The 26,827-nt window shown below is 47.5% G+C and overlaps 1 protein-coding gene across 4 annotated transcripts in view; it reads left to right on the plus strand.

Moving 5' to 3' along the window:
* LOC127653876 (receptor-type tyrosine-protein phosphatase F-like) overlaps positions 1–26,827 on the plus strand; it is a 440,914-nt gene that overhangs the window by 121,885 nt on the left and 292,202 nt on the right. For all 4 annotated transcript variants that reach the window (XM_052140683.1, XM_052140684.1, XM_052140685.1 and 1 more), the window contains exon 3: positions 20,732–20,877. In XM_052140683.1, coding sequence (XP_051996643.1) covers positions 20,732–20,877 — 146 coding nt within the window. The remainder of the gene's footprint in view (positions 1–20,731; positions 20,878–26,827) is intronic.

A 26,827-nucleotide genomic window follows, 5' to 3' on the forward strand; every position in this document is an offset into this window, starting at 1 on the left:
TAGTCTAGCACTATTATATATTACAAAAAAAGATCGTATTATGTATGACTATCTGCGTTCGCTTGGCGCTCCATTTAATCCATATTATTCTATTTTATTCAATACATTTTTAGGGTGATGACACCATGAAATATGACGACAGACATTAGAAGCTTCATTCTAAAACCTCAATAGAAGTTTCGAATGTAAATATGACATGACATTTTGGTACAGTCTATTATGAACGGTCAGAATGACCACTATGGCCATTCTAGTAGTTATAGAATTCCGGTAGTTCTAGTGTTAAATGCAAGTACAAGTCTATTGCTTGATTAGTGTCCTTTGGAAGATCAAAGCGTGTCTCAGCCATGACAGTATTACAAATGTCATAGACAGTAATGTCTTTGTATTGAAGGCCAAGTTTAAAATATATCTCTATAAATTCATGCGCATCCATGCTCTCAGTATCTTTGAGTAAATGAATGATGGCAATGACGCTAATCGGAAAAGAGCTATACACACACGGAAACTGTAACGCGTTACGACGCTGAAAGTATCTCGTCGCACGCGATAGTTTCTCGTCGCGCTGAAAGTCTCTTAGATTTTTTTTTCCACAGGTCACTTCGGGGCTCCGTAGTATCTCCCAATGTCTCAGACCCAAAGTAAAATAAAACCGGATTAAACTTGAAAGGCGGGACATGTTTACTTCCATGCAATCCAGCTAAAATAGAGCTCCTGGCAGGATTTTGAGGGATCTCATTAATTCAGAAAAACAGAACAAAATATTTTTTTTAATGAAAAATTATCTCATAATTCTGAGATAATTAACTCGTTAATTCAGAAAAACAGAGCAAAAACTTTTTTCCATGAAAAATTTTCTCGTAATTCTGAGATAATTAACTTGTTTATTCAGAAAAACAGAGTAGATTTTTTTTTCTCAAGTGAATGCAATATGCTTCCGTAAAATAGCATGTCAGCTAATGAAAACTAAATGCCGAAACAACATTTAAATGTAACTAAAACTTGCTTATTAGGACATATTTCAAATGGCAATACTCTGAATCCTGGCTGGCAAGTCTGGAAACAGTCCCACTAGTAAAATATGTACATGTTTATATAAAATAGTATGTCAGCTAATGAAAACGTAATGACTTACTCGTCCGAAATTGTCTCTCTTCAAAATACAAACATTATTCGGAGCCCCGCTCTTCTTCTGAGGAAATTGTTAACTCTTCCATACTTTCCTGGAGCTTTCTCGCCTGTGTATCGTTGCAAAAGGGCAGAAAAATGAATGAAATGTGTTTACAACCTCACTGTCGGGGGCGTTCACCATTTGCATTGAACGTCTCAGCACATTAGCGTATGAATGGCACGCTCTGCTGGTGGGTGGGATCACATTACAGATATTTAGATAGACCTGTACATCGCATTGTTTCACACAGATTGCATTGCAGGATAATATTTGTTTTAAATTTGAATTGTTTTATTTAAAAGTAGACATTTTAAGCTTTCTTTAGACATAGGTTTCATGTTTGTGTCATAAGTATTCGCAGAGTTTCAGTTCAGTTCCCTATCGAGAGGTCTCTCCTATTGCGTAAGTAGCTTACGCTATGGGAAAACTCAGTTTCTCGAGAAATATTGAAGTCTTTATGTAAAACGCATTGCAGCTGCACAGCAGACAGTAATGAGCGAGGCAGCTCGGTCATTGGCTGTGCTGCGGCAACTGCTTGAACCAATGACGGGGCGACTCTGAACGCGCGACCAATGGGCGCACGCCTCGCATTCGCGCGCTCAGAGCCCGCCGAAATTAGCATAGCCAGGCTATATAATGGGCACCCCGTCATACGAGTTCCTTTAGATTTAATCTCCTTCAGCGAAGACCTCCTCTTCGCTGGATCCTCCGGATTGTTGGAGTCTTTCGCCTGCCGTTGACAAGCCTACAGCAGGACTGCTAAGAGGACGCCGGCGCCTTCAGCCGCCTTCGAAGCCTTCTGCTACGCCATCCGGCGCGCATCACTATATCCTTTTTACTTAGCTACTTTGCAAGTGTTCGCCTTTGCGACACTTTTTGTATTTAGTAAAAGAGCAAATTCGAGGCGTTGTTCCAAATGCCTGCACTCGCTGCCTGGGACCTGACCACGCAGAAGCTGCTTTCACTCGAGGAGGATGCCCCGAATGTGACTCCCTGGGCCTCAACGAGCCGCGCGCTCGCTTCGCCGCCTTCGCCGCGAATGAGCCTGCTACCACCGTGCTGCCGTCCCCTCTGTTCGAGCCGCGCAAGAAAAAAGCGCCGCTCACGGAGGCCGCCAGAGCACGCGGACTTCAGTGACGTCACGCCGGGCCAGTCCCCGTGTGCTTCACCACCACCCGAGAACTCCCCGCCGCCAGTCCAATTCACGCAGATGGACCAGCACCCCTCCAACAGAGCGGTGGGTCTCATCTCGTTCGGCGCGCCAGGGGACGACGGTGAAAAGGATGACAACCTTTCCAATTGGCGCTGCATCCGACGACTGGCCGGGCTCGGCCTTCGACCCCGCACCGTCGACATTAGCGGACACGGGCACCAGCACGGTAAGAGAGTTCGCTGAACGCTTCACTGCAGCGAGCAAAACGTGTAAAACTTTACCCAGTCCCCTTACAGGCGGCTGGAAATGTCTGTACAGCAGTCAATGGGCCAGTCACAGAACTCGCTCACCTGCAATCAAATGCCGTTTTAACGGCAACACACAGAAATCACAAGAGTCATTTTCTGCCTGTGTCACTAAGGGGTCACGTGTCCACACTAAATTGCGCACTCCCACATATCAATACTGTCCAAACAGTGCCGAATACTTTCCCAGCTCGAGCTGGACGCCCCGTAAATGTAGATCGTGTGCCTATTGTCATGTATTCACCACTACACACAAGCACTGTTCCCACAGTTATAAACACTTCCCCAGTAAAAGCGGGAAATACTATAAATGTAGCGCGCGTGCCTGCTGTCCTGCACGCACCCCTACACACAAAACACTGTATGAATGGCCAAAATCCCCGCCGCTAGCGGGAGGCTTTATGAAAGTGGCGCGCGTGCCTACCAAAGTAGATGCACCCCCACCCATAAGCGCTGCCCATACAGTTCCAAACAGATCTCTGGCTCACGCCGCGAGCATCACAGATGCGACGCGTGAGCCAAGAAACTCCCCGCTAAGAGCGGGAAGCTTTATGGAAGTGGCGCGCGTGCCTATTACAATTTATGCACCCCCACCCGTAAACACTGTCGTTTCAAACATTTCTCTGGCTCTTGCTGCGAGCATTACGGAGATAGTGCGCGTGCCTGTAATCTCACACGCACCCCTGCACTCAACAAAGCTGGTCAGCGCGCGCCCGCGCCTCTGAGAGCTGTAAGCTCAGTGTTAGCACATTTTCTGCCTGTGTCACTAAGGGGTCACGTGTCCATACTGAAGTGCGCACTCCCACAGTTACAAACACTGTATGCATGAACAAAAACACCCCGCCGCGAGCGGGAGGCTTTATGTAAGTGGCGCGCGTGCCTATTACAATGTATGCACCCCCACCTGTAAACACTGTCTATACAGTTTCAAACATTTCTCCGGCTGCGAGCATTACGGAGATAGCGCGCATGCCTGTAATCTCACACGCACCCCTGCACTCGGCACTCAACACAGCTGCTCAGCGCGCCACGCCTCTGAGAGCTGTAAGCTCAGTGTTAGCACATTTTCTGCCTGTGTTACTAAGGGGTCACGTGTCCACACTAAAGTGCGCATTCCCACAGTTACAAACACTGTATGCATGGCCAACAAACACTCCGCCGCGAGCGGGAGGCTTTATGAAAGTGGCGCGCGTGCCTACTACAGTAGATGCACCCCCACCCATAAGCGCTGCACATACAGTTTCAAACAGTTCTCTGTCTCATGCCGCAAGCATCACAGATGCGATGCACGAGCCAAGAAACTCCCCGCTAAGAGCGGGAATCTTTATGAAAGTGGCGCGCGTGCCTATTACAATGTATGCACCCCCACCTGTAAACACTGTCTATACAGTTTCAAACATTTCTCCAGCTCACGATGCGAGCATTACGGAGATAGCGTGCGTGCCTGTAAGCTCACACGCACCCCTGCACTCGGCACTCAACACGGCTGCTCAGCGCGCACCTGCGCCTCTGGGAGCTGTAAACTCAGTGTTAGCACAAGGCAATTTGCCGGTGGGGCCTATACGTCACTGCGACACGCCCCCAGCCAACATTCAGCCCATATCTGTGCAAGCAAAAGCCTGGGAAAAAATCCCCGACATGCCAAAATGGGTTTTGAACATAAGAAAACACGGTTACTCACTTCAATTCGCTCGCAGACCACCCCGCTTTTCAGCGGTGGTCGAGACGAAAGTGAGGAAAGATGTGTCACATGTTCTACGCACCGAGGTGCTCGAACTGATGGCGCTATAGAAACTGTTCCTCCCTCTATGAGCGAGGCGGGTTTTTACAGCCGCTATTTTCTCGTCCCGAAAAAGGATGGTGGCCTCCTCCCCAACCTAGATCTCAGACATCTGAACAAAGCTTTTATGATTCGCTCGTTCAGAATGTTAACAACCAAACATATCCTCGCGCAAGTTCGCCCCGGGGGTTGGTTTCTATCAGTGGATTTGAAAGACGCTTACTTTCACATTCCGATAGCGCCTCATCACAGGCCTTTTCTGAGATTTGCTTTCGAGGGACAGTCATACCAGTACACAGTACTACCATTCGGCCTATCATTGGCCCCCGTACATTCACTGAAATGTATGGACGCGGCACTTTCCCCTGAGACAGCGGGAGTGCGAATACTGAATTACCTCGACGATTGGCTAATCATAGCACAATCAGAGGGTCAGTTAACGACGCACAGATCTTGGATTATCAGCCATCTAGAATGCCTGGGTCTGAGAATCAATTTTGCAAAGAGCGTGCTATCCCCCAGCCAGAATATCTCTTCTGGGAATAGTGCTAGACTCAGTGCAGATGACAGCGCGCCTCTCATCAGAGCTTGCGCTCTCTATTCGACGCCTTGCAACATCATTCAGAGAGGGCGCGCGCCCCCATCAAACGATTTCAAAGAATGCTCGGTCTCATGGCCTCGGGATCAGCTGTACTCCAGCTAGGATTGTTGCACATGCGTCCTCTCCAGCGCTGGCTCAAGAGCCGTGTCCCCACTCACGCGTGGCGCTCGGGCCACTTTTTGATCAGAGCGAATCACGGCTGTATAAAAGCCCTGACGCCCTGGAAAGCCATCAACTGGTATCAAACCGGCGTGAGTCTGGGCGTGAACACGCGGAGAAAAATGATCACGACAGATGCCTCCAAAATAGGATGGGGGGCCCTTTACGAGGGCAGGCCTGTCTCCGGCTTTTGGTCAAACCCGGAAAAGCGCCTACATATAAACTGTCTGGAAATGAAGGCGGTCGCCTTGGCTCTCAGAGCCCTGCTTCCGTACCTGAAAAACGAACACGTCCTGGTCCGAACGGACAACATGACGGTAGTTTTGTATATAAATCGCCAGGGTGGACTTAGGTTGAGCTCCCTGCACTCTATGGAGCCTCCATAGAGTGCTCTATGGAGCATGGCCCCTCAACGGGTTCCCGAGAACCTCCCCAGTGGAGTTTTGAGAACCATCACTGAGGCCCGAGCACCCTCTACGAGGCGCTTATATGCCCAAAAGTGGAAAGTGTTCAGTGACTGGTGTGATACCAAGAGCTTGAACCCCAAATCGTGTGAGATACCAAGTGTACTCGCCTTTTTGCAAGAGCTGCTGGAGGCGGGCCGCACACCCTCCACGCTCAAAGTCTATGTGGCTGCCATAGCGGCGTTGCACAATCCTGATAAAGGACATTCATTAGGGAAAAACGATCTAATCATTCGTTTCCTAAGAGGCGCTAGGAGGATGAACCCTCCTCGCTCCCCCTCGGTGCTGATCTGGGACCTGGCCACGGTCCTGGACACACTCAAGAGTGCCCGTTAGAACCTCTCCGAACCGTGCACCTTAAACAGCAAAACTGCACGCTTGCTGGCGCTCGCTTCAGTCAAGAGAGTGGGCGACCTGCACGCGCTGTCATCAAGCGCTGCTTGCCTGGAATTTGGACCTAACGACTGCAGAGTTGTCCTTAGGTATATTCCTAAAGTGCTCTCCACACCCTTCAGAGCACAGGTGATATCTCTGGCAGCGCTATCGTCCCCAGCAGACGAAAGCGACGCTAATTTACTCTGCACCGTCAGGGCGTTCTGCCCTGTTCAGACAGACGGAACAATTATTCGTATGCTTTGGCGGCCGCACTAAAGGTCTCGCAGTCTCAAAGCAAAGAATATCGCGCTGGATAGTGGATGCTATAGCGCTAGCTTATGAAGCCAAGGGCCTTCAATGCCCCTTAGGCGTCAGAGCTCACTCTACGAGGAGCATGGCCTCCTCGTGGGCTTGGTCAAGTGGGATACCCATTTAAGATATTTGTGCGGCGGCGGGCTGGGCCTCGCCTTCGACATTTATCAGGTTTTATAACCTACAGGTCCCCTCATTGCATTCCAACATTCTATCAGCCTGACTGTAGAATGGACTGGAGTATGTATATGCTGAGCATTATCTCCTCCCTTATAAGGTCCGTCTCTGACCGACTCAGAGGATTTTTTATAAAAGACTTTTCATAAAATCTTTCATAAAGATTTGTAAGCCATGAATCAAACCAAACCAAGGTCAATCACAACATCACAAAATTTGTTTTGAGGCAAAAAATTATTTGAAAATCAGACAAAAATACAAAGGTACAAAGGCTGTGAACTTACAGTCTTTCATGAGGGCTACTAACAGACTACAATCCCATGAAGCATTGCAAATGATGCCATTGAATAAAACAACTATAGAAATATAGAAAACTATTGAGATTGGCTGTTGATTATATGTATAGAAACAATATATAATTAAGTTGTTTAAGGGTGACTCGATTACGTCATTCAATGTGTGTTATGGGAGTGGACGCGTGAGGCACGTTTTTGCTGGTTTCTTTGGCTGCGGTTCTCTGATTAGTGGAATTTTCTCTGCTATATCATGGGTAATGGGACTTGTTTACCATGAATTCCACTATCAAACATGATTTTCAAACAATGAGGTTGAAATAACACAGACTGATGGCTTCAACTGAAGCATACACCATAGATGAACAACCTCATAGCTCACGGTAGGTCTGCCTTTAATGCTTTATAAATTATCATTGAAAATCGATTCGTCTATGGGATAAATGAATGGGATTTTTACTTCCGGAACCAGATGGTTGCACTCTGTTAAACATTTTTTTAATTTTGTTTTATTAAAATTAAAACATGTTATAGTGCAGAGTGATGGCTTCAAAAAAAATCCTGTACTATCAATTAACAACCTCAGTTCTTATGATAGGTCTGTTTTTAAAGGTTTAAACATTATTGTTAAGAATCAGATCCCCAATGGACAAACATGAATGGAATTTTTACTTCTGGAACCAGAGTGTTATACTCTATAGCAGCTATTACCTATAGCTAAATGCTATTGCTTTAATATAATTTATTAATATTTCTAATAATAGTGACATTTTTAAATAAAGGTGTGTGTGGCTAATTGCTTGCTAGTTTTTGCAATGTTAATACAATTGGGGTTGAGTAACATGATTTTGCCATCAATGACTGAAATTTTGGTATTACAAACATGCACAATTTTTTTCATCACAATTTTTTCAATACTTGCATTAGCACTTAACCTTGAATGTTTCACATATAATGTTCTTTGCCACAGAGCTCTGCCATAATTGTAGAGAACAATACAGTAAGTGCATGTGAGCACCCGCTCTACCACACACTCCCTCTCTCCAGCGTAGTGTCTTTGTACCTCTGATCTCTCTCACGCTTGAGTTAGTCTGAGATGGCAGCTTAAAAGCCTGAGTATGATTTTCCTCTCCTCTCTCTATCTCACTCAATGTGTCCTCTCTCGCTCTTCGTTATCCCTGGGCACACACCCACACACTCTGACCCAGACAAACCTGGGAACATACAGTTATGACACACACGCACATATAAGGGAACAGGCTTGCTATCGACTGAATACATAGCTGCATTTTATTCTAAAATGTGTGTTTGTTAGCCTCAGTCAACATTCGCATTCATTGCATCCTTTTTCCATACAATGAAAGTGAATGGTGACTGAGGCTAACATTCTGCCTAACACCTCCCTTTGTGTAATATGGATTTTGAATCAAACACAGTAGCACAGCAGCTGTAGTACAGTAGATGTTGTCACATAAAATTTCGACAAGTATAGTAGGTCATCCTTGTGTTCTATGCATACCAAAATTTGACACTCTGCACAGTGTGCATACTTTATACTGTAGTTCTAGTAGAAGTAGTATGGTAGTATGCTATTCTGAGTATACCTTAAAATAACTAGGCATTATACTACTAATAAAAATAATTTTGGATCCTGAGCTAAACAAATGATCTGTTATCCGGTTTTATGAAGATTTAAGTCGATTTGATGAATGTGTTGTGCAAAATTCATGCAAAAAAGAATGTTTTCATGCAAGAGGAAACTGAATAGAGTGGCATACTGGGAAAATATCTTCTTTTTAACTGCAATTTAGACAATTTGTGCACCTCTACGGCTGCTGAAACCTCTGTATGCCCATGTTTTGTGTTCCTGTAAGTGATTCCTCTCGATGTGCATGACTGATATGATGTTGCCGCACTATTAATGAGAGCTTTTCAATCCAAAAGCAGCGACTTTGATTTAAATTTTGTCATTTGTCATTATAAAATGCCACTCTCCCTTGACTCACACAGCATTTGACTATCTGGCGCTCTGCCTAGATGCCATTAAACCCTGGTTTTCTGAGCCCAGCTGAGAGAAAGATCCTGTAGGATAAGAGAAGGGTGTTGAATGACAATGACTCGGCTGCAGTGATTGACTCTGTGTGTGTTTGTGGGTTTCTCAGTCTATATTTCATCATGACATTTCATCCCTGCTGCTTAAATTCTGCTACCAGCAGTGTTTACGGCACTGTAACCTAAATCACGGCCAATAGCCATTGACACATTCATCACATATATAAAAGCACTGCAACTTAAAGGGAGTGCTCTAGAAAAAATTACAATTCCCCTTCTGTCGCTCTCTCCACGTTGTGTCAGAGAAGCGACACTAGGGGTCTCTCTTGAGTGCCGATATTCACCTCTGAACTATGAAAAAAGGTCAATGAGAGTTGGCAACCAGTATTTGCATGTCCCGCCCCCGGACATACGGGTATTTAAGCGGCGCAAATACGGGAGTTCATTCAGAAAATTTCTTCAGAGCCGATGGTTGTGTCTGCAACTGCTGCATACTACACACCGAGTTCCTGTCATCCCTCTGCTGCATAAATGTTGGATTCCACGGTGCACAACAGCGGCTTTCTCCTGTTTGCACGGCTGTGCATTCCTGCCCCTGGGCGCATCGACAGTGCATAATTAAAAAGCTCTCACGAGTTTTTTTCACATTAAAAGAGTAAATTTCACTAAAAGAGCAAAACACAGCGGCGTTGAACGTCCTTTTAAGGACGTGTCTTTATAAAGATGCCCTTCCGCCCCTGTGTTGTTCCTGGATGCGGTAGAGTGCTCTCCGCTTCAGACGGCCACAGGCGTTGTCTCGTGTGTCTGGGTAGCGATCACACCGAGGCTGCGTTTGTGGATGGTTCATGTTCTCACTGTGAGAACATGACCATGGCAACGTTGCGGTCGCGGCTTGCTTACAACCGTGAGCAAGCCACTCCAGCCGCCCCCCGTGTTGCTCCTTCTTCCCACGGGATTGAGGACAATGCGGCCGGCGATGGAGGCGATTTGGGGATGGCAGCAGGTGCAGCTCCGCCGGGTACGCCCCCTCGGACCACCCGCACCCCAGCATGCTCGTTGATTCCCGTCCGTGCTCGAGGTGCCGGCGACTCGCCTCACAGCCAGTCAGCCGACCCTCTTGCAATGGAAGCCGATGAGCTCGCCGCGGCATCAGAGGGCGCGGCATCTGATGCAGAGGACTCTCCTGGGCTGCTGCCTTCGGGCTTGCACGCCCAGGCTGAGGCTGACGCACAGATGTCCGACATGCTTTCCCGGGCAGCCAACAGCGTGGGCTTGGCTTTCCCGGGCAGCCAACAGCGTGGGCTTGGATTGGAACCCTCCATCCTCCCCACAGCCATCACGGCTGGATGACTGGTTCCTGGGGTCTGCGCGCCGCTCACAGCCTCGCCCCCCCCGGTTCAGTTTTTCCCGGAAGTGCATGACGAGCTGACGTCTTCGTGGAGAGCACCCCTCTCCACTCGTCACACTACCACAGGCGGAGCGCGCCACGGGTACTCGGCGATTCCTGGCAAGGTCGCCCGTACTCCCTTCCCGGACCTGTAGAGCAACCTCCTCGCTGACAGCGAAGGCCTACAGCGCTACCGGACGCGCCGCTTCCGCCTTGCATGCCATGGCTCTCCTGCAGGTCCACCAAGCCATGGCACTTCGCAACATGCACGGGGGTGGCCCTGATCCCGACACGCTGCAGGAACTGCGCTCAGCGACCGACCTCGCCCTGAGAGCGACGAAGGTCACAGCGCAAGCACTCGGGCAGGCAATGGCCACGCTAGTGGTCCAGGAACGTCAACTGTGGCTGAACATGGTCGAGATGCGTGAAGCCGACAAGACTCGCTTCCTCAACGCCCCTGTCTCCCAGTTCGGCCTCTTCGGCGACACCGTCGAGGACTTTGCCAAGCAGTTCTCCACGGTAAAGAAGCAGACGGAGGCCATCTCTCACATCATGCCTCGCCGCAAGCCTGCCGCCACGGCCCATGCCCCGTCTGCTCGCCGAGGGTGTCCTCCCGCAGCCAGAAGACAAGCTCCTGCTCCTCCTCAACCCGGGTCCAGCTTTCAGCCTCAGCGTCGAGCAAACCGCGGGAATCGCACGCCCCCTGTCTCACGGACCCCCTCGAGGACCTGGAAGGCTCCCAGGCACTCATGAGACAACGCACCCAGTGTCCAAGAAGTTAGCTCCGGAGGTGGTAAGACCGCTCCATCCCCGGTGGAGGGCCGGCAGGAGAATCCTTTGTTTTTTCATTTGCCGCACCCCTTAACGGGGGCTGCGGTACCCAAATTCTCAATAAAAGAGCTATTTCCTTTGTCTCTGGGGCATATGGCCTGCAAATGCCATTCTCATGGCACTCTGCTTTCAGGCCTCAACAGTCCCGGCTCCATGGACGCTGTGTCCCCGCCTTCAGCCCCACGACTGTTCCCCGGCCGGCCGGTTCAGACGAGTCCAGAGGACGCCAGCATCAGACCTCCTCCTCAGTCACGAACCCGCCCCCTGCCGGGTGCGCGGTGCAAGGTAAGTGCTTTGAGTTTATTCTCAGCACCAGAGCCTCGGGACGCCACGTTGCCTCCCGACGCCACGTTACCTGTTCCGCACCGCTCGCGAAGCCCGCCCGGTACGTCCAAAAAACCCGTCCCTTTGGTGCCCCTAGCACGGAGTTTAGAGGCGTGGCTTTCACTGCCCAACCCGTCACGCTGGCTGCACCGGACCATTCGACTCGGTTACGCAATTCAGTTTGCCAGGTCTCCGCCCCCCTTCGTGGGCATACATTTTTCCGCAGAACACGGCCAACACGCCCATTCCCTGCGCGAAGAAATCGCCTCCCTTCTATTAAAGGACGCGATAGAGCCTGTCCCTCCAACCGAAACGAAGAAGGGTTTCTACGGCCCTTACTTTGTTGTACCCAAGAAAGGCGGCGGCTTACGACCGATCTTGGACCTGCGAGTTTTCAATCGGACCTTGTCCAAACTCCCATTCAAAATGCTCACCCAGAAACTATCTGGCGTCCGGCATCTAGATTGGTTCGCAGTGGTAGACCTGAAGGACGCGTACTTCCACGTCTCAAATTTCCCTCGACATCGACCCTTCCTACGGTTCGCGTTCAACGGCCAGGCGTATCAGTACAAAGTCCTCCCCTTCGGCCTGTCTCTGTCCCCTCGCGTCTTCACGAAAGTCGCAGAGGCAGCTCTTGCCCCGCTCCGAGTAGCCGGCATATGCATACTCAATTACCTCGACGACTGGCTCATACTGGCTCACACAGAGACCAGGTGCTCAGGCACCTCAGCCGTTTGGGGCTTCAAGTCAACTGGGAAAAGAGCAAGCTCTCCCCAGTCCAGAGCATCTCTTTTCTCGGTCTGGAGTTAGACTCAGTCTCAATGACAGAACGTCTCTCCAACGAGCGTGCTCAGTCAGTGCTGAAATGCCTCGCTTCCTTCAAGCCAGGCGCCGTGGTGCCGCTAAAACGTTTCCAACAGCTCCTGGGGCATATGGCATCCTCCGCGGCGGCCGCGCCGCTGGGGTTGATGCATATGAGACCACTTCAGCACTGGCTGGGGTTCTCAGGGACGGGGCACGCTCTGGCACCCGCACCCAGACCTCTGGAACCTCCACGTCTGGCCCCTGGACGGGATGCGGAAGATCTAGCCGGTCTACCATCTGCCGTCGTAGATGTAATCAATCAAGCCAGAGCCCCTCTACCAGGCATCTTTACGCCCTAAAGTGGCGTCTGTTCACGGACTGGTGTTCTTCCCGAGCCGAAGACCCGCAGAAGTGCGCAGTTAGGTCAGTGCTTGTGTTTCTTCAGGAGAAGCTGGAGAGGAGGCTGTCCCCCTCCACCCTCAAGGTGTATGTCGCCGCTATCGTGGCCCACCACAACACGGTAGACGGAAAGTCTCTTGGTAAGCACGACTTAATCGTCAGGTTCCTAAAAGGTGCCCGGAGGATAACTCCCTCCCGGCCTAACCTGTTCCCCTCCTGGGATCTCTCGGTCGTCCTTACGGGACTCCAGAGACCCCCCTTCGAGCCGCTTGACTCAGTTGGACTCAGGGCCCTCTCTCTCAATACCACCCTGCTGATCGCGCTCACTTCCATCAAGAGGGTCGGGGACCTGCATGTGTTCTCTGTTAGCGACGCTTGCCTGGAGTTCGGTCCGGCAGACACTTTTGTGATCCTAAGACCGCGACCGGGCTATGTGCTCAAGGTTCCTACCACACCCTTCAGGGATCAGGTAGTGAACCTGCAAGCGCTGCCCTGGGAGGAGGCAGATCCAGCCCTTTCACTGCTGTGTCTAGTACATGCCTTACGTATCTACCTGGACCGCACACAGAGCACTAGACACTCTGAGCAGCTCTTCGTCTGCTTTGGGGGACAGCAGAAAGGGAATGCTGTCTCCAAGCAGAGACTCGCCCACTGGGTTGTCGACGCCATTTCCCTGGCTTATCACACCCAGGCCGTGCCCCCCCCCTTTGTGGGTCCGAGCCCACTCCACCAGGAGTGTTGCGTCCTCATTGGCACTGGCTAGGGGCACTGCCCTAGCAGACATTTGTAGAGCAGCGGGCTGGGAAACACCTAACACTTTCTCGAGATTCAACAATCTCCGAGTTGAGTCAGTATCGTCCCGTGTTCTCTCAGGTACCGAGCCCGTAGAACTCTGTGGCACGCCCACGATCTGACCGGGTGAATCGCTTGCATCTAGCGCCCTTCCCCCTAACCATGGGAAACAGTGCGCCTTCATTCCCAGGAGATCTCAGGTTTGGGACACTGGTTGATTCCTCCCTAGCCCTCGTGTTTCGCAGTTCAGCGGAGGAACTCGCCGACCCAAGCCACTGCGGGTACCGCAAGCTACCCTGCACTGGTATAGGTGCTCCACAGGTAAGGCCTCCTTCGGACTCCCCCTGTGTGTAACGCCACGGTTCTGTCCCCTCTGGCGAGTGGACTCCCGTGCTTCCCTTAGGCAGCCATGGCTGCCTCGGTTGCCGTGCTGTATGTTCCCCTGTCTATAGGCTGGATCCACCACCGCACCGACTTTTCCACATAGGGCCTAAGTCAGGCCTCTGATGGTTTTGCCACTTAAACTTGCCTCCCCTCTCGGGTAGGTGTGGCCTCCGCAGGGTCTTCTCCGCCCTGAATAAGGGCTAAGACCCCCTTCCCTCAATGTGTGTAAGGGCCCCGGCCTAAGTTGCTCTATGCGAGAAAAATAGAGAGAAAAGAGGCCCGGCCAGGCTTGGCCCGTTCCCAGGTTGGCGGCCAGCACCTTGTTCCCCCCTCCAGGGTAACGATAAGGAATCCTGATGGCTTAAATGGGGCATTGGGGAAGAGTGCGTGCAGCCTGATACAGTTGGTCGTCCTGCACGTAAGAATACCTGCTCGCTCCTGTATCAGCAGTTCACATACACGGCTCAGCGCGTGGCGCTTTTATAAGTGGACCCCTAGTGTCGCTTCTCTGACACAACGTGGAGAGAGCGACAGAAGGGGAACGTCTAGGTTACGTATGTAACCTCCGTTCCCTGATGGAGGGAACGAGACGTTGTGTCTCCCCTGCCACGTCGCTGAGCCGAGCCACTGTTGTGGCCGGACCATTTCCGGCACCTCAGAAAAATCCTGAATGAACTCCCGTATTTGCGCCACTTAAATACCCGTATGTCCGGGGGCGGGACATGCAAATACTGGTTGCCAACTGTCATTGACCTTTTTTCATAGTTCAGAGGTGAATATCGGCGCTCAAGAGAGACCCCTAGTGTCGCTTCTCTGACACAACGTCTCGTTCCCGCCATCAGGGAACGGAGGTTACATACGTAACCTAGACGTTCTGTCATAATTTACTCAACTTCATGATGTTCCAATCCTGTATGACTTTCTTTCTTCTGTGGAACACAGTAGGAGATTTTAGGCATAATGTTATAGTCTTAGAAGAATCTTGTACAGGAAAAATAAGGTTTATTCATTTTGAAGCCCTATTCTCAAAACTTGTCTAATTTGTCTTTTTTATTTCCCCTATATATTAGGAATATTAGGAAAAACATTTCCGACAAAGCTGATACTTAACATAGCAAAACATAGCTGAGAACTCAAATACATCTCTTGTATGAGCTGTGATAGAGCAATCTCTGAGCAATAAAACTTCCCTCTAGGAAGAAAAAAATCCAAAGATTAACAAAAAAAAAAATACTCTGCTGAAAGGCAATTAAATTGCCATCAGAAAGCACATTTTCCGATTCTAATTTCTCAAAGTGTTGAATGAGTTTTAAACGTGAGAGTTTGTGCTGATTGCAGTTGTTTAATCACCTTCAGACTGTCTCTGCTCATGTAGGCATTTCACTCGTCATTTATTGAACAATCTCCTCAATGATCGCATGAGGAACAATTCGAACCAGACCATCCCAGCTAACTCACCTCAGAGAATGAGAAAAATAGGAATTGGTCATGGTGCTGATAATGGGGACATAATTTTGCCTTTCTATCGCTATTTAGACAGAGCCATTACTGTAATTGACCACCCAATGGGGAATAAAAGAGAAGCAATTTCTCTACGGTTTTATCTCACACCTCTAATCTTTTCTCCTCTTTGAATAATAAAACAAGCCAGGCGTTCAGGCTGGAGTCTCTCTATCTCGGTTTGAAAGTTTAGTGTCCTTCTCACCTCATTACCACCACAAATTCTAACCACTTTTAAATTAACAGATTGAAAGGTATGTTTATGAACCACAGAGTTTACTGTGTACATCAGCTTGAGCATGTCTGAAAGACTCTTAAACAAACAGAAAGGCAGACAATGGCATTACAAAGAACTTACTGTAGGTAATCTTGTCTGGACCAAGATGTTGTAATCTCTAGTGCAGTACACCAGCAGTACTGGTGATGAACATATTAACACTTCCTGTTCTGTCATCCAATCACATTTTGTCTCACAGATGTGAAGAAAGCCCAACTAGAGGTAAGAGGTGCTCCATTATTAATGAGAATAAATGGCCATGCTTCTGTGTCTTTATCTATGTTTGGATGGTTGATGTTCAGTGGCAGAGGGCAAGCCTGACTTCCTGGAAACTGTCAGATTTTTCACCTCCTGCAGGGCTTGTCAGTTCTATATGGCTGATCTGTGGAGGAGTTCTTATTTCCATTATGCTGTATAACACTAAATGTGTGCAGAACATGAAATGCAGAGTGAAAAGCACATACATGTAGCACCTACAAAAGAACTGTTGTGTGACTTCCTTTATTCTGTGTAACACAAAACCAAAATGTTCAAGCTGCTCTTTTCCATACAGTGAAAACAGGGCTGTCAGCTCCAAAAATTATGAAAAAGCACCAGTAAAGTGTAACTTTAGGATTTTTCCTTAAGCCAAGGTGACCCAAAAAAACAAATATGAAAAAAAACCTTATTAGACACTCAGGTTTATCACAAAAATTGTAATTTATTAATACAAATAAATAAACCTAAGATACCAATAAACACATGTAATGAACAAACAAACATACAACAAACTCATTCCCACTCAAATATTAATACCCAACCAACACTCCATAAACATCAACGAAACCCAAGCTTCATGCAGAATCATGCAAATTAAAGAAACAAAATAAAAATCACATCAAATATATAACCGGTTTACCAGGCAACCTACTCCAAACCAAATTAATTCCACAGCAAACATAAACCACATACAAATGAAAAGTTCACGTGTTTCAAAGAATCGAGAGTATGGAGGTTGGCTGGCAACACAAGGCTGGGAAGGTATAGACTAACAAACAAACAAATAAACAAAAACAACAAACGCCCCACGAGCCAGTCCCGTTTACAACAACCATTAAAGATACCAGCGCTGGAGGCACACAGCGCACACATACAAGGACGGGCCAGCGAGGAAATGAAACACGCAAAAAACACAAGAAGAACAGCGATCAACTTAAACCTAAAAAGAAAAACCACCATAAACAAAAACACAATTAACAATACACTTCATACATAACCACAACTCTATTTTATTTTAATTCCATTAAAATACAAAAAAATGCTCAAATATATCAGTTATATAAAAAAATCTATGATTACCTGAAACACAGCTATCTCCATATTTAACTGCCAAGATGAAATGAGATCGGGCGTGACCAATGGCCTACCAGACCATCCAAAATGTTTGCATCTGCTCACCCAGATCATGTCCATGCAAAAGCAAACAATGAAGCGCTATCGGACAACACGCTTCAATGCATAAATGCAGACCCCATCTCCATGTCTCCTTTCGGGCGCCTGCTTAAAAACCCTCTCATTGCCTAACTGGCCATGCCCTCTACTGGTAACCACCTCATCGGCTACAAAAGTATCATGAAAGTGTCCATATGATTTGTACATTATATATGTCTTCAGAAGCCATACAGTAGCTTTGTGAAAAATAGACTGAAATATGAATCATTATTTACTGAAAATCCTCCCCTCTCCTGTAGTTCTTAAATGTTATTTACGCTCATTTTGAGTTCAAATGTGGTGCAGAAATATTTTGACGTAAATTTTTACGTTGGTTATCATGTGGGTTGTAACTGATCCTGTTGCACAGGTTTGATTTGAGAGCAAGAGCGGAGGGAAAGATTTTCATAAAATAGCAATTTAAATTTCGGTCTGTTACTCACACAAAGCTATTGTTTTACTTTGAATATAGCGCATTTGCTGTATGGACTACTTTTAAGGCACTTGTGGAGCGGAGGGGGGCGGGGCCGGGTCGGAATATTGCGCGCCCGGTCCCCAATCTGCCTGATGAGGCGCGAGGGATAAAGGTCAGCCGGTGACGATTGTTCGAGAGAGAGAGAATTACGGGCATGTCCGTCATGTGTGTTTGTTTATGTGTTTTTGAGTTTTCATTAAATTATTATTTATATTGACAAGCCGGTTCTCGCCTCCTCCTTGCCCATCCTTTAACTGTGTTACATTGGCCTCCGCCGTCCGCGAGAAAACTAAAAAACACATAAACAAACACACATGACGGACATGCCCGTAATTCTCTCTCTCTCGAACAATCGTCATCTCGCGCACCTCATCAGGCCGATTGGGGACCGGGCGCGCGATATTCCGACCCGGCCCCGCCCCCCTCCGCTCCACAGTACTTACATTTTTTTTTTCTCATTCATTCAAATTTCATTCAATAGTTAAAAGTAAATATTACAGCTCTTAACTAACTTGCTCAGCAAGATTCTTTTGCTCATTTCTGCTGCTCCACCATGACAGTAGTTTACTTGAGATTGGAAACTGACTGTTAAAGAAGACATAAATAGCTACTATTGCACCCCTTGAAAATGCAACATTTAGATTAATTTAGCAGACTTTATTATCCAAAGCGATTTACAAATTAGGATTACAGCAAAAATGTTTCATCCTAACACCTTGTTAAACCAGATGTGACATGATAAAGACCAAAGTATACTTCAGTCAGACTCAAACACTGAGCTTACACTGAGTAAACACTGAGCGTGATGCAAATTTCATCATCAGCAGAGTGCTTGAGCTCTGAACGTGTGCAGCCAGATTTTTCTAACTGTACATACTCTGAACACACAGAATGCACATGCATTATGTTGGTCCACAAGGTGGCAACACTCACAGTTGAGCCTTTCCTGTCATGAATGCAAATTATTCTTAATCAACCCTGCTGAAAAGATTAGCAGTGCTGGTCACCAGCCATATTTAGTGTTTGATGCTAGAGCGCTTTTGTCCACACTAGCTAGCTTAACCAGCAAGTCTTTATTGGTTGACCAGCTTCACCAACTAGATGAGCACCAAACCAGCACTAACTAGCATAAGGTTTAAGTTGGTCGTTTGATCATTACATATTTTAACAGAACAGATTCTTGCTAAAGGTGTTTAAACAGAATTTTTAATTAAGATACCTTATTAATTCTTAATATATATTTTTTTAAATACCACTAATTGAGGTACAAGAATTACTCTGATTTATATCTCTCAAGCCTTAAGTACACATGACACAGTAACTAATTAGCTAAATTAATGATTCTCTTAGTTTAGTACATGAACTGGCTGATAAGAGTTATTTGTTTGAGAGGTAGCACTGTGTGTTTTGTTATGTAGACTTTAAAGAACTAGCTCATTAGAGTCATTCAATTGGGAATCTGATTTCACTGGTCATGCTGTATGTTTTTCACTGTAGATTCAAAAGAACCAACTCCTATGAGTCATTCATTTTAGAATCAGACTACATGGTTGAACTGTATGTTTTGTGCTGATGATTCAGAAGAACCAGTTCATAAGAGTTACTGGCTCGGGAATCGGCTGCACTGGTCACACTTTGCCTTTCACACTGTAGATTCAATAGAACTTGCTCATAAGAGTAATTAGAAGTTCAGGAATTCATGGTGTCCAGTCCCCATAGAACCGTTAACGGAACCAAAAGCCATAAAACTAACTTGATTTTGGTAAGTAAATAACCGGTTCTCTCTCTCTCTCTCTCTCTCTCTCTCTCTCTCTGTATATATATATATATATATATATATATATATATATATATATATATATATATATATAGATAGATAGATAGATAGATAGATAGATAGATAGATAGATAGATAGATAGATAGATAGATAGCGGGTTGGAGTTATTGGTTGGAATAGGGTTAGTCTGTAGTAATTATAATTAGCTTTATATAAAAACAATATACGTTTTTATTTATACAATCAAATGAAGTCAAATAACCTGTCAGAAGTCTACATTCTGAACGCATACTGCATCACAGGAGGCTGACCATAATGACATCCATTTTGCTGACATCAGTGCCATGAAAATAGCAAGAGAGAGCCAAAGTGAGCAAGAGAATTAGAGGAAAGGAAAATGACAAGGTTTCACAGACACTTCCTGCCAAAGAAAAAATGAAGACATTGTCTCTCGAGAGGGCAGCGCTTTTCATTATGCATCAATAGCCATAGACGGGTAAACAAAGCAGGCAGAGTGTTATGATATATCTATTCTTCCCTGCATTGTGAGGGAAGGCTCGAATCTTTAATTGCATTCATGTCAGCTCTCCATTCCTCTGCAGGCACTTTCACCAGGGGAAGGTGGTGGACGGGGAGCTCAATTTGTTTGGGTTGCCATGACTCGTATTCTGTCAGTGCATTTAATTATGCTTCTGATAAAGGCTCGGAGATGGAGCTCTCATGCTGTATAAACAGTTTATACTTATCTTGAGTACAGCCGACCGGAGAGCTTTGGCAACAGGGGAAATAGAATTCCCTCATATTACCCATATTTATAGTATCTAACAATGAGGGACATGACTAACTCACTTGGAGGAACATTATTTGGATCAGAATCAAGGTCTAGCTTAAGCAGGCTTCAGACACATTTAAACAATGTGTTTTTGTTCAAACACTTGTTGCTTTTACACCTCTTATGCACACTGTAACAGCTTTTTCCTCCACCGAAAATAGAGTGATTCAAAAACGCTCTCCATTACTTCATACTTTGGAAAGCAGTGATGTTAGGTAACTAAGAACATATTAGTATTAGCCAGGACAACACAATAGAAAGTTGTGTTGACTTTTTATTGTTGATATATTACAAACAATGACACAGTAAGAATAAGAGGTATAAAAATGTATATGGATAGCATAGCTCATTTAAATATGTCTTGGAAGAATTTGATGAGAAATGCTTGGTCATTGACTTTCTATTGCAGACTTTGGTATCTTGGCAAATCTGAGCACAGTTTGAGACATTGAGATCTTTTCTGAAACATTTGCTATTTCCGTGGTCTTTTTCTCAGGAGAAATATCTTTGAGGCAAGAGACTATTGTCTTCATTTTCTATATGAAAATATGAAAGAGATCACATTTGTAATTTTTTTTTTCATAACTGTGTAGTGTTGTGTGTTTTAATGTTTTTCTCTCTATCTCTCTCCCCCAGGCATGCCCAGTTTTATTATGACTCCTGAAGATCAAACAGGGATCTCTGGAGGAGTGGCATCTTTTGTTTGCCAGGCAGTCGGGGAGCCAAAACCACGCATCACCTGGATGAAGAAGGGCAAGAAAGTCAGCTCACAGCGCTTTGAGGTGTGTATGTGTGCATGCTAAAGTGATGTGCTTGATTTGTACCTACGCTCTGATCAGATGTAATGTTGTGCATCATGTGGGATATCAGCCTGCTTCCTGCCAGCTGTTTTTTAACCAGAATATTTAATCAGACTCAACAAATGTTTTCCTGCTCCTCACCTATGACTGAACTTAACATGCTGTAAGGCATCCCAAAATGATGCAGCACCACTCTTTGATTAAGATCAAGTGTGGGGTGTTTTATCTTTCATCATGAGCTGCTCTGAGGTCCAGAGGATGCCAAGGAAGTGTCAGGTATTTCCTTGTGTTCCATATAACTGCAATAATGCTGAACTGACTGACACATTATGTTGCATGAGTGTTATATATAGATCTCAGTTATGTAGTGCAGTGAGCTAAAATTAAGTATATGATCTGCAAGTACTGCAGGTTCCATCCCAGGAACACACATTAGGTAAGTCACTGAAATGGCATTGAGTTGTATATGTAATGGTGTAATATAATGATGGAAAGATGAAATTCAGCACCTCTACTTGGACTCTTCTTTCTGGAATTTGTATTTAATTATTTGCTGAAAAGCGATTTGAGCACTTTTGCCAGTTTCCATCAGACTCAGGAGCCATTCATACCAAGCACGTCCTTGCTCTATAAAGCTAAACTCAACGCCACGAGCAGAACACTGGTGTCTCAAGATGCTTTTTTAAAATCCCTATTTCTTTCCAATTTGGCATGCCCAATTCCCAGTGCCCTGTAATTCCTTGTGGTGGTGCAGTTACTTGTCTCAATCTGGGTGGCGGAGGATGAATCTCAGTTACCTCCACTTCTAAGATTGTTAGCCTGCAAATCTTAACATGTAGCTTGCTAAGCGCATTACCGCGGAGACTTATGCCGGATTCACACATACTCTGTGAGCAGGGCGTGTGCGGAGCATGTGCAGGGCATGAGCAGCGCAGTCACGTTGGGCATTCATATTGATTGTGTCTTCTATGAGACAGCTGCGGGTCTGTGCAGAAAAATAAAGTTTTGTGTCCAGCCCAAAACAATAGTTTGCTTCCAGCCTGACCACCCATAATTTATGAAATAAGTAAACAATACTAATAGAATAACTAAATAACGCCATTTCTTTGATAAAACACCTGAAAAAATGTTTTAGGTAGACTAATATTACTACATGAAGGCAAAACACATAACAGTAAATTGAAACATTAACTTATTGCTCAAAACTGCCAAATCTACTGCATCCCAAATCCTTTCCTTTGCTAATAAATCCTTGTAGCCTATGTTAAGTGCTGAGGGCTGTACAGCTATTATTAATTATCAACCTCCACAATCAGTCGGGTATCATCCATTGCAAATCCGAATGTGGTAAATCGTTGACAGACAGACAGTCACATGCTGTCACACACACAAGAAGAGATAGTCACAATGTAGGGTACAACTGCTTTATTGGCAGAATGGCAAAAGTACAAAGGGGCAAATCCAGAGAAGCGTAGTAAGGGGAATCGTAAAGTCGAAGCCGGGAGATCAGAATATACAAAGACAAACAAGAGAGTAGATTAAACAGGGGAAAGCTAGCGAAACACTAGAGCTGGCAAAGCGAAGGGGTAAACTAAACAATAACCAACAACTGTGGGGAGAAAGGGCAGGGTATAAATAGAGGAATTGAACAGTGCAGGTGAAACTAATATTCCGGTGATTGGGAGCGAGTGTGAGAGCTAGAGGGGGCGGAGTGAACTTGGGGATTAGAGTTCGTTACAGTACTTCCCCCTCTGCTGCGGACGGCTCGGTTACGAGGAGTGCGACCTCTGGGAAGTGGTGCGGAACGATCGGGATGCTGGCGATGGTAATCAAGCTTGAGAGCGTGGTCCAAAACATCCCTCGACTGTACCCACGACTGTTCCTCAGGTCCGTAGCCCTCCCAGTTTACCAGGTACTGCAACTGACCACCCCGACGTCTGGAGTCTAACAAGGCCCGGACAGTATATGCGGGCTGACCTCCGGCATCGAGTGGTGGAGGGGGTGTCTGGGATGCAGTGGGCGGGAACATGGGGCTGTAAAACACGGGCTTAAGGAGGGAGACATGAAACACAGGACAGATTTTGTAGCGGGGTGGCAAAAGTAATTTATAAGTAACAGGGTTAATTCTCTGCACAATCTTAAAAGGGCCGACGTACTTAGGGCTCAGCTTCTTGGACGGGAGACGAAGACGGATGTCTCGGGTCGATAACCACACACGCTGGCTTGGATGGAATATAGGAGTGGGTCGGCGTCGGCGGTCTGCCTTGGACTTCTGGGTTTGACTAGAGCGTTGTAGACGGTCATGGGTGGCTCTCCAGACCTGGGTGCACTTCCGGGCCCAGGCATCCACCGCCGGAACATCACTGGGATTAGCCTCCCAAGGAAAAAGGGGTGGCTGATAGCCCAGGACGCATTGGAATCGGGTGAGGCGGGTCGAGGAGCTGACCAGGCTATTTTGTGCGTATTCGGCCCAAGGAAGGTAGGTGTGCCAGTTACCCTGGTTCTGGGCACAGTAGGCTCTCAGGTATTTACCTATCTCCTGGTTGAGGCGCTCAGTCTGACCATTGGTTTGGGGGTGGTACCCCGAGGAGAAGTTTAGCTGGATGCTTAGTCTGTCACTGAAGGCCCGCCAGAAACGAGACATGAATTGGGTCCCTCTATCAGACGTAATCTCCTCGGGGATGCCGAAGTTCCGGAAGACGTGGTCGATTACGAGGTCGGCCAGTTGGGTTGCGTTGGGTAATCCAGGTAGGGGAATCAAGCGGCACATCTTTGAAAACCTGTCAATCACCACTAGGATCTCCGTCCGACCGTCGGAGGGAGGTAAGTCGGTGATGAAGTCCATGGCGATGTGGGACCACGGTCGATCGGGTACGGGCAACGGTTGGAGGAGCCCAGTGGGAAGGTGACGAGGAGTTTTGGACTGGGCACAGACTGGACAGGAAAGGACATAGTCATGGACGTCGTCCTTGAGTGAGGGCCACCAAAATCTCTTTGTGAGCAGCTCAGTGGAACGAGTGATACCCGGATGGCCGGAACAAAGGGAAGTATGGACCCACTGCATCAGCTGAGGGCGAATAATGGTGGGTACGTACATCTTGTTGGGGGGGGTTTGAGGAGGCGCGGGCTCGTTACCTTGAGCCTGTAGGATGGCCTCCGTCAGTTCCCACCTAACGGGGGCTACGATGCACGATGTAGGGAGAATAGTCTCTGGCCCTGATGGTTTGGAGCCGTAGTTGAAGAGTCGAGAGAGGGCGTCAGCCTTGGTGTTTTTGAGCCTGGGCGAAAGGTTACCGAAAAGTTAAAACAAGTGAAAAACATGGCCCACCTGGCTTGTCTGGGGTACAACCTCTTGGCTGAACGAATGTACTTCAGGTTCTTGTGTTCGGTGAAGACAACGAAAGGGAACTTAGAACCCTCCTACCAATGACGCCATTCGTCAAGGGCTAGTTTAATGGCCAGCAACTCTCTATTCCTGACGTCATAGTTTTGTTCGGGGGGGGGACAGTTTATGGGAGTAGAAGGCACAAGGGTACAGCTTAGCGGGGGTCCCGTGTGGCTGTGAGAGCACCGCTCCCACCCCCACCTCAGAGGCGTCCACCTCCACCACGAACGGGAGCGTTGGATCGGGTTGCTGGAGAACAGGGGAAGTGGTAAACGCGTGTTTTAGAGCTTGAAAGGCCTACTGCGCAGGAGTGCTCCATGTGAGGGACTTCGGGTTGCCTCGTGTCAGAGCAGTGAGGGGTGCGGCGATCTTACCGAAGTTTCGGATGAAGCGCCTGTAGTAGTTGGCAAAACCCAGAAACCGTTGGAGCTCCTTCAGCGTCCTAGGTTCTGGCCAGGACAGGACTGCGGCAACCTTGTCGGTTTCCATCCTCATCGTTCTTGCAGACAAGACATAGCCCAGAAAGGAGACGGAGGAATGATGAAAGGCGCACTTCTCTGCCTTAACAAATAAATCGTGCTCTCTAAGTCTCTGTAACACCCTCGAGACGTGGTTAGTGTGTTCCGAGAGTGTGGAGGAGTGAATTAAAAGATCGTCTATGTAGATGACGAGGAATTGGTCCAGCATGTCGCGAAGATCTCGTTCATGAACGACTGAAACACCGAAGTAGAGTTTGCGAAGCCGTACGGCATCACCAAGTATTCGTAGTGCCCCCTGGTGGTGATGAACGCAGTTTTCCACTCATCCCCCTTTTGAATGCGCACGAGGTTGTACGCGCTCCTGAGGGCAAGCTTAGTGAAGATCTTGGCTTTGCTGACTTGCTCAAGGGCCGGCTGGATGAGAGGCAAGGGATAGGCGAACTTTACCGTTACCTTATTCAAGGCACGTTAATCGATGCAGGGGCGAAGCCCGCCATCCTTCTTGTCTACGAAGAAGAAGCCTGACGCTACTGGGGAGGTGGACGGTCGTATTATGCCGAGACTGAGCGCCTCGTCGATGTAGTCCTCCATGGCCTTGGTTTCAGGCAGCGTTAAGGGGTATACTCTGCTCTTAGGGAGCGGGGACCCCGGAAGAAGATCGATGGCGCAGTCCACACTACGATGTGGAGGAAGATTAACCTGGGTCTTTTCGAACACATTTTCGCATAAGAAGAATACTCCGGGGGAATGGAGACCGGAGATCTCACCTCGGGGCTCTCTACGGAGGTTGAGAAAACAGGAAGGGAAATACAGTGGGACAGACAATGGTCAGTCCAGCACAACAGCTCCCCCGTGCACCAGGAAATATGGGGGTCGTGAAGAGATAACCAGGGGTGACCCAAAACTACTGGGTCCCTGGGTGACCGAACAATAAAAAACTGAATGGTCTCCTTGTGGAACAAGCCTACTTGGAGGGACAATGGCATGGTTCTGAAGGAAATGAATCCCGATCCGAGGGGTGCCCAATCCAAAGAATTAACCTTGAGAGGTGGCACAACTGGACTAAGTGGGATACCAAGTCTTTGGACCAAGCCATCGTCCAAAAAATTCCCCGCTGCCCCGGAATCAACTAGGGCTGGGGTAGAAAAGGAGACATCATTAAAGATCAAAACCACAGGGAAGCAGACTTGTTTCTGGGTAATGTTAAGAATGACGGATGTTCTAACCTGGCTTCTGGAGAGAGAAGGCTGGGGACAGACCGGGCATGAGGCAATACGATGACCCGGTTTGCCACAGTACAGACAGAGGCTCTGTGTTAAACGTCTAGTGCGCTCTGCAGGGGTTAATGGAGCGCGACCAAGCTGCATGGGTTCAGATTTGGAAGAGCTTTCGAGAGGTGGGGGGTTAGACGAGTTGGAACCCTCCGTACGCTCTTGGATGACTGAGGGACTTCGAAAAGCACGATCGCATAGGAGATTATCAACCGTAATGGAGAGTTGAATATAATTCTCCAGCGACAGTGATTCTCCTCTACAGGCTAGCTCCATCTGCAGTTGACTGCTCAAACCCAGGCGGTAGACAGTTAGAAGAGCGGGGTCGCTCCACCCGCTACCAGCGGCAAGGGTGCGGAAATCAAGGGCATAATCGGCTGCAGTGCATGACGCCTGTTTAAGAAACACGAGGCGGCTGCCCACATCTCTACCAGCTGCAGGGTGATCAAAAACCACGGTAATCTGGTGACAGAATTGATCGTAGAAACAAGAAGTGGGCTATCGGCCGTCCACAACGCAGTGGCCCATTGCCGCGCTTTGTCAGTGAGAAGTGAAATCAAAAAGTGAATTCTCTCACTGTCAGAGCGTAAAAGGGGGTGATACTTCATGTAAACACTGCACTGCATTAAAAACCCTTGGCAAGCGTCCGAAGAGCCATCAAACCTCTCGGGGGGTTGAAAACTCACGGCGCTCGGAAATACTTTGGGAGCATCAGCGGGTTCAGGGACAGACACAGGTGGAACAGGGTTAAACTGATCAGAAAGTGCACGTACCGTCTGTAGTATCTCTTGTATCTG

Source organism: Xyrauchen texanus, chromosome 13 (assembly GCF_025860055.1).
Source record: "Xyrauchen texanus isolate HMW12.3.18 chromosome 13, RBS_HiC_50CHRs, whole genome shotgun sequence".
Taxonomy (NCBI): Eukaryota; Metazoa; Chordata; class Actinopteri; order Cypriniformes; family Catostomidae; genus Xyrauchen; species Xyrauchen texanus.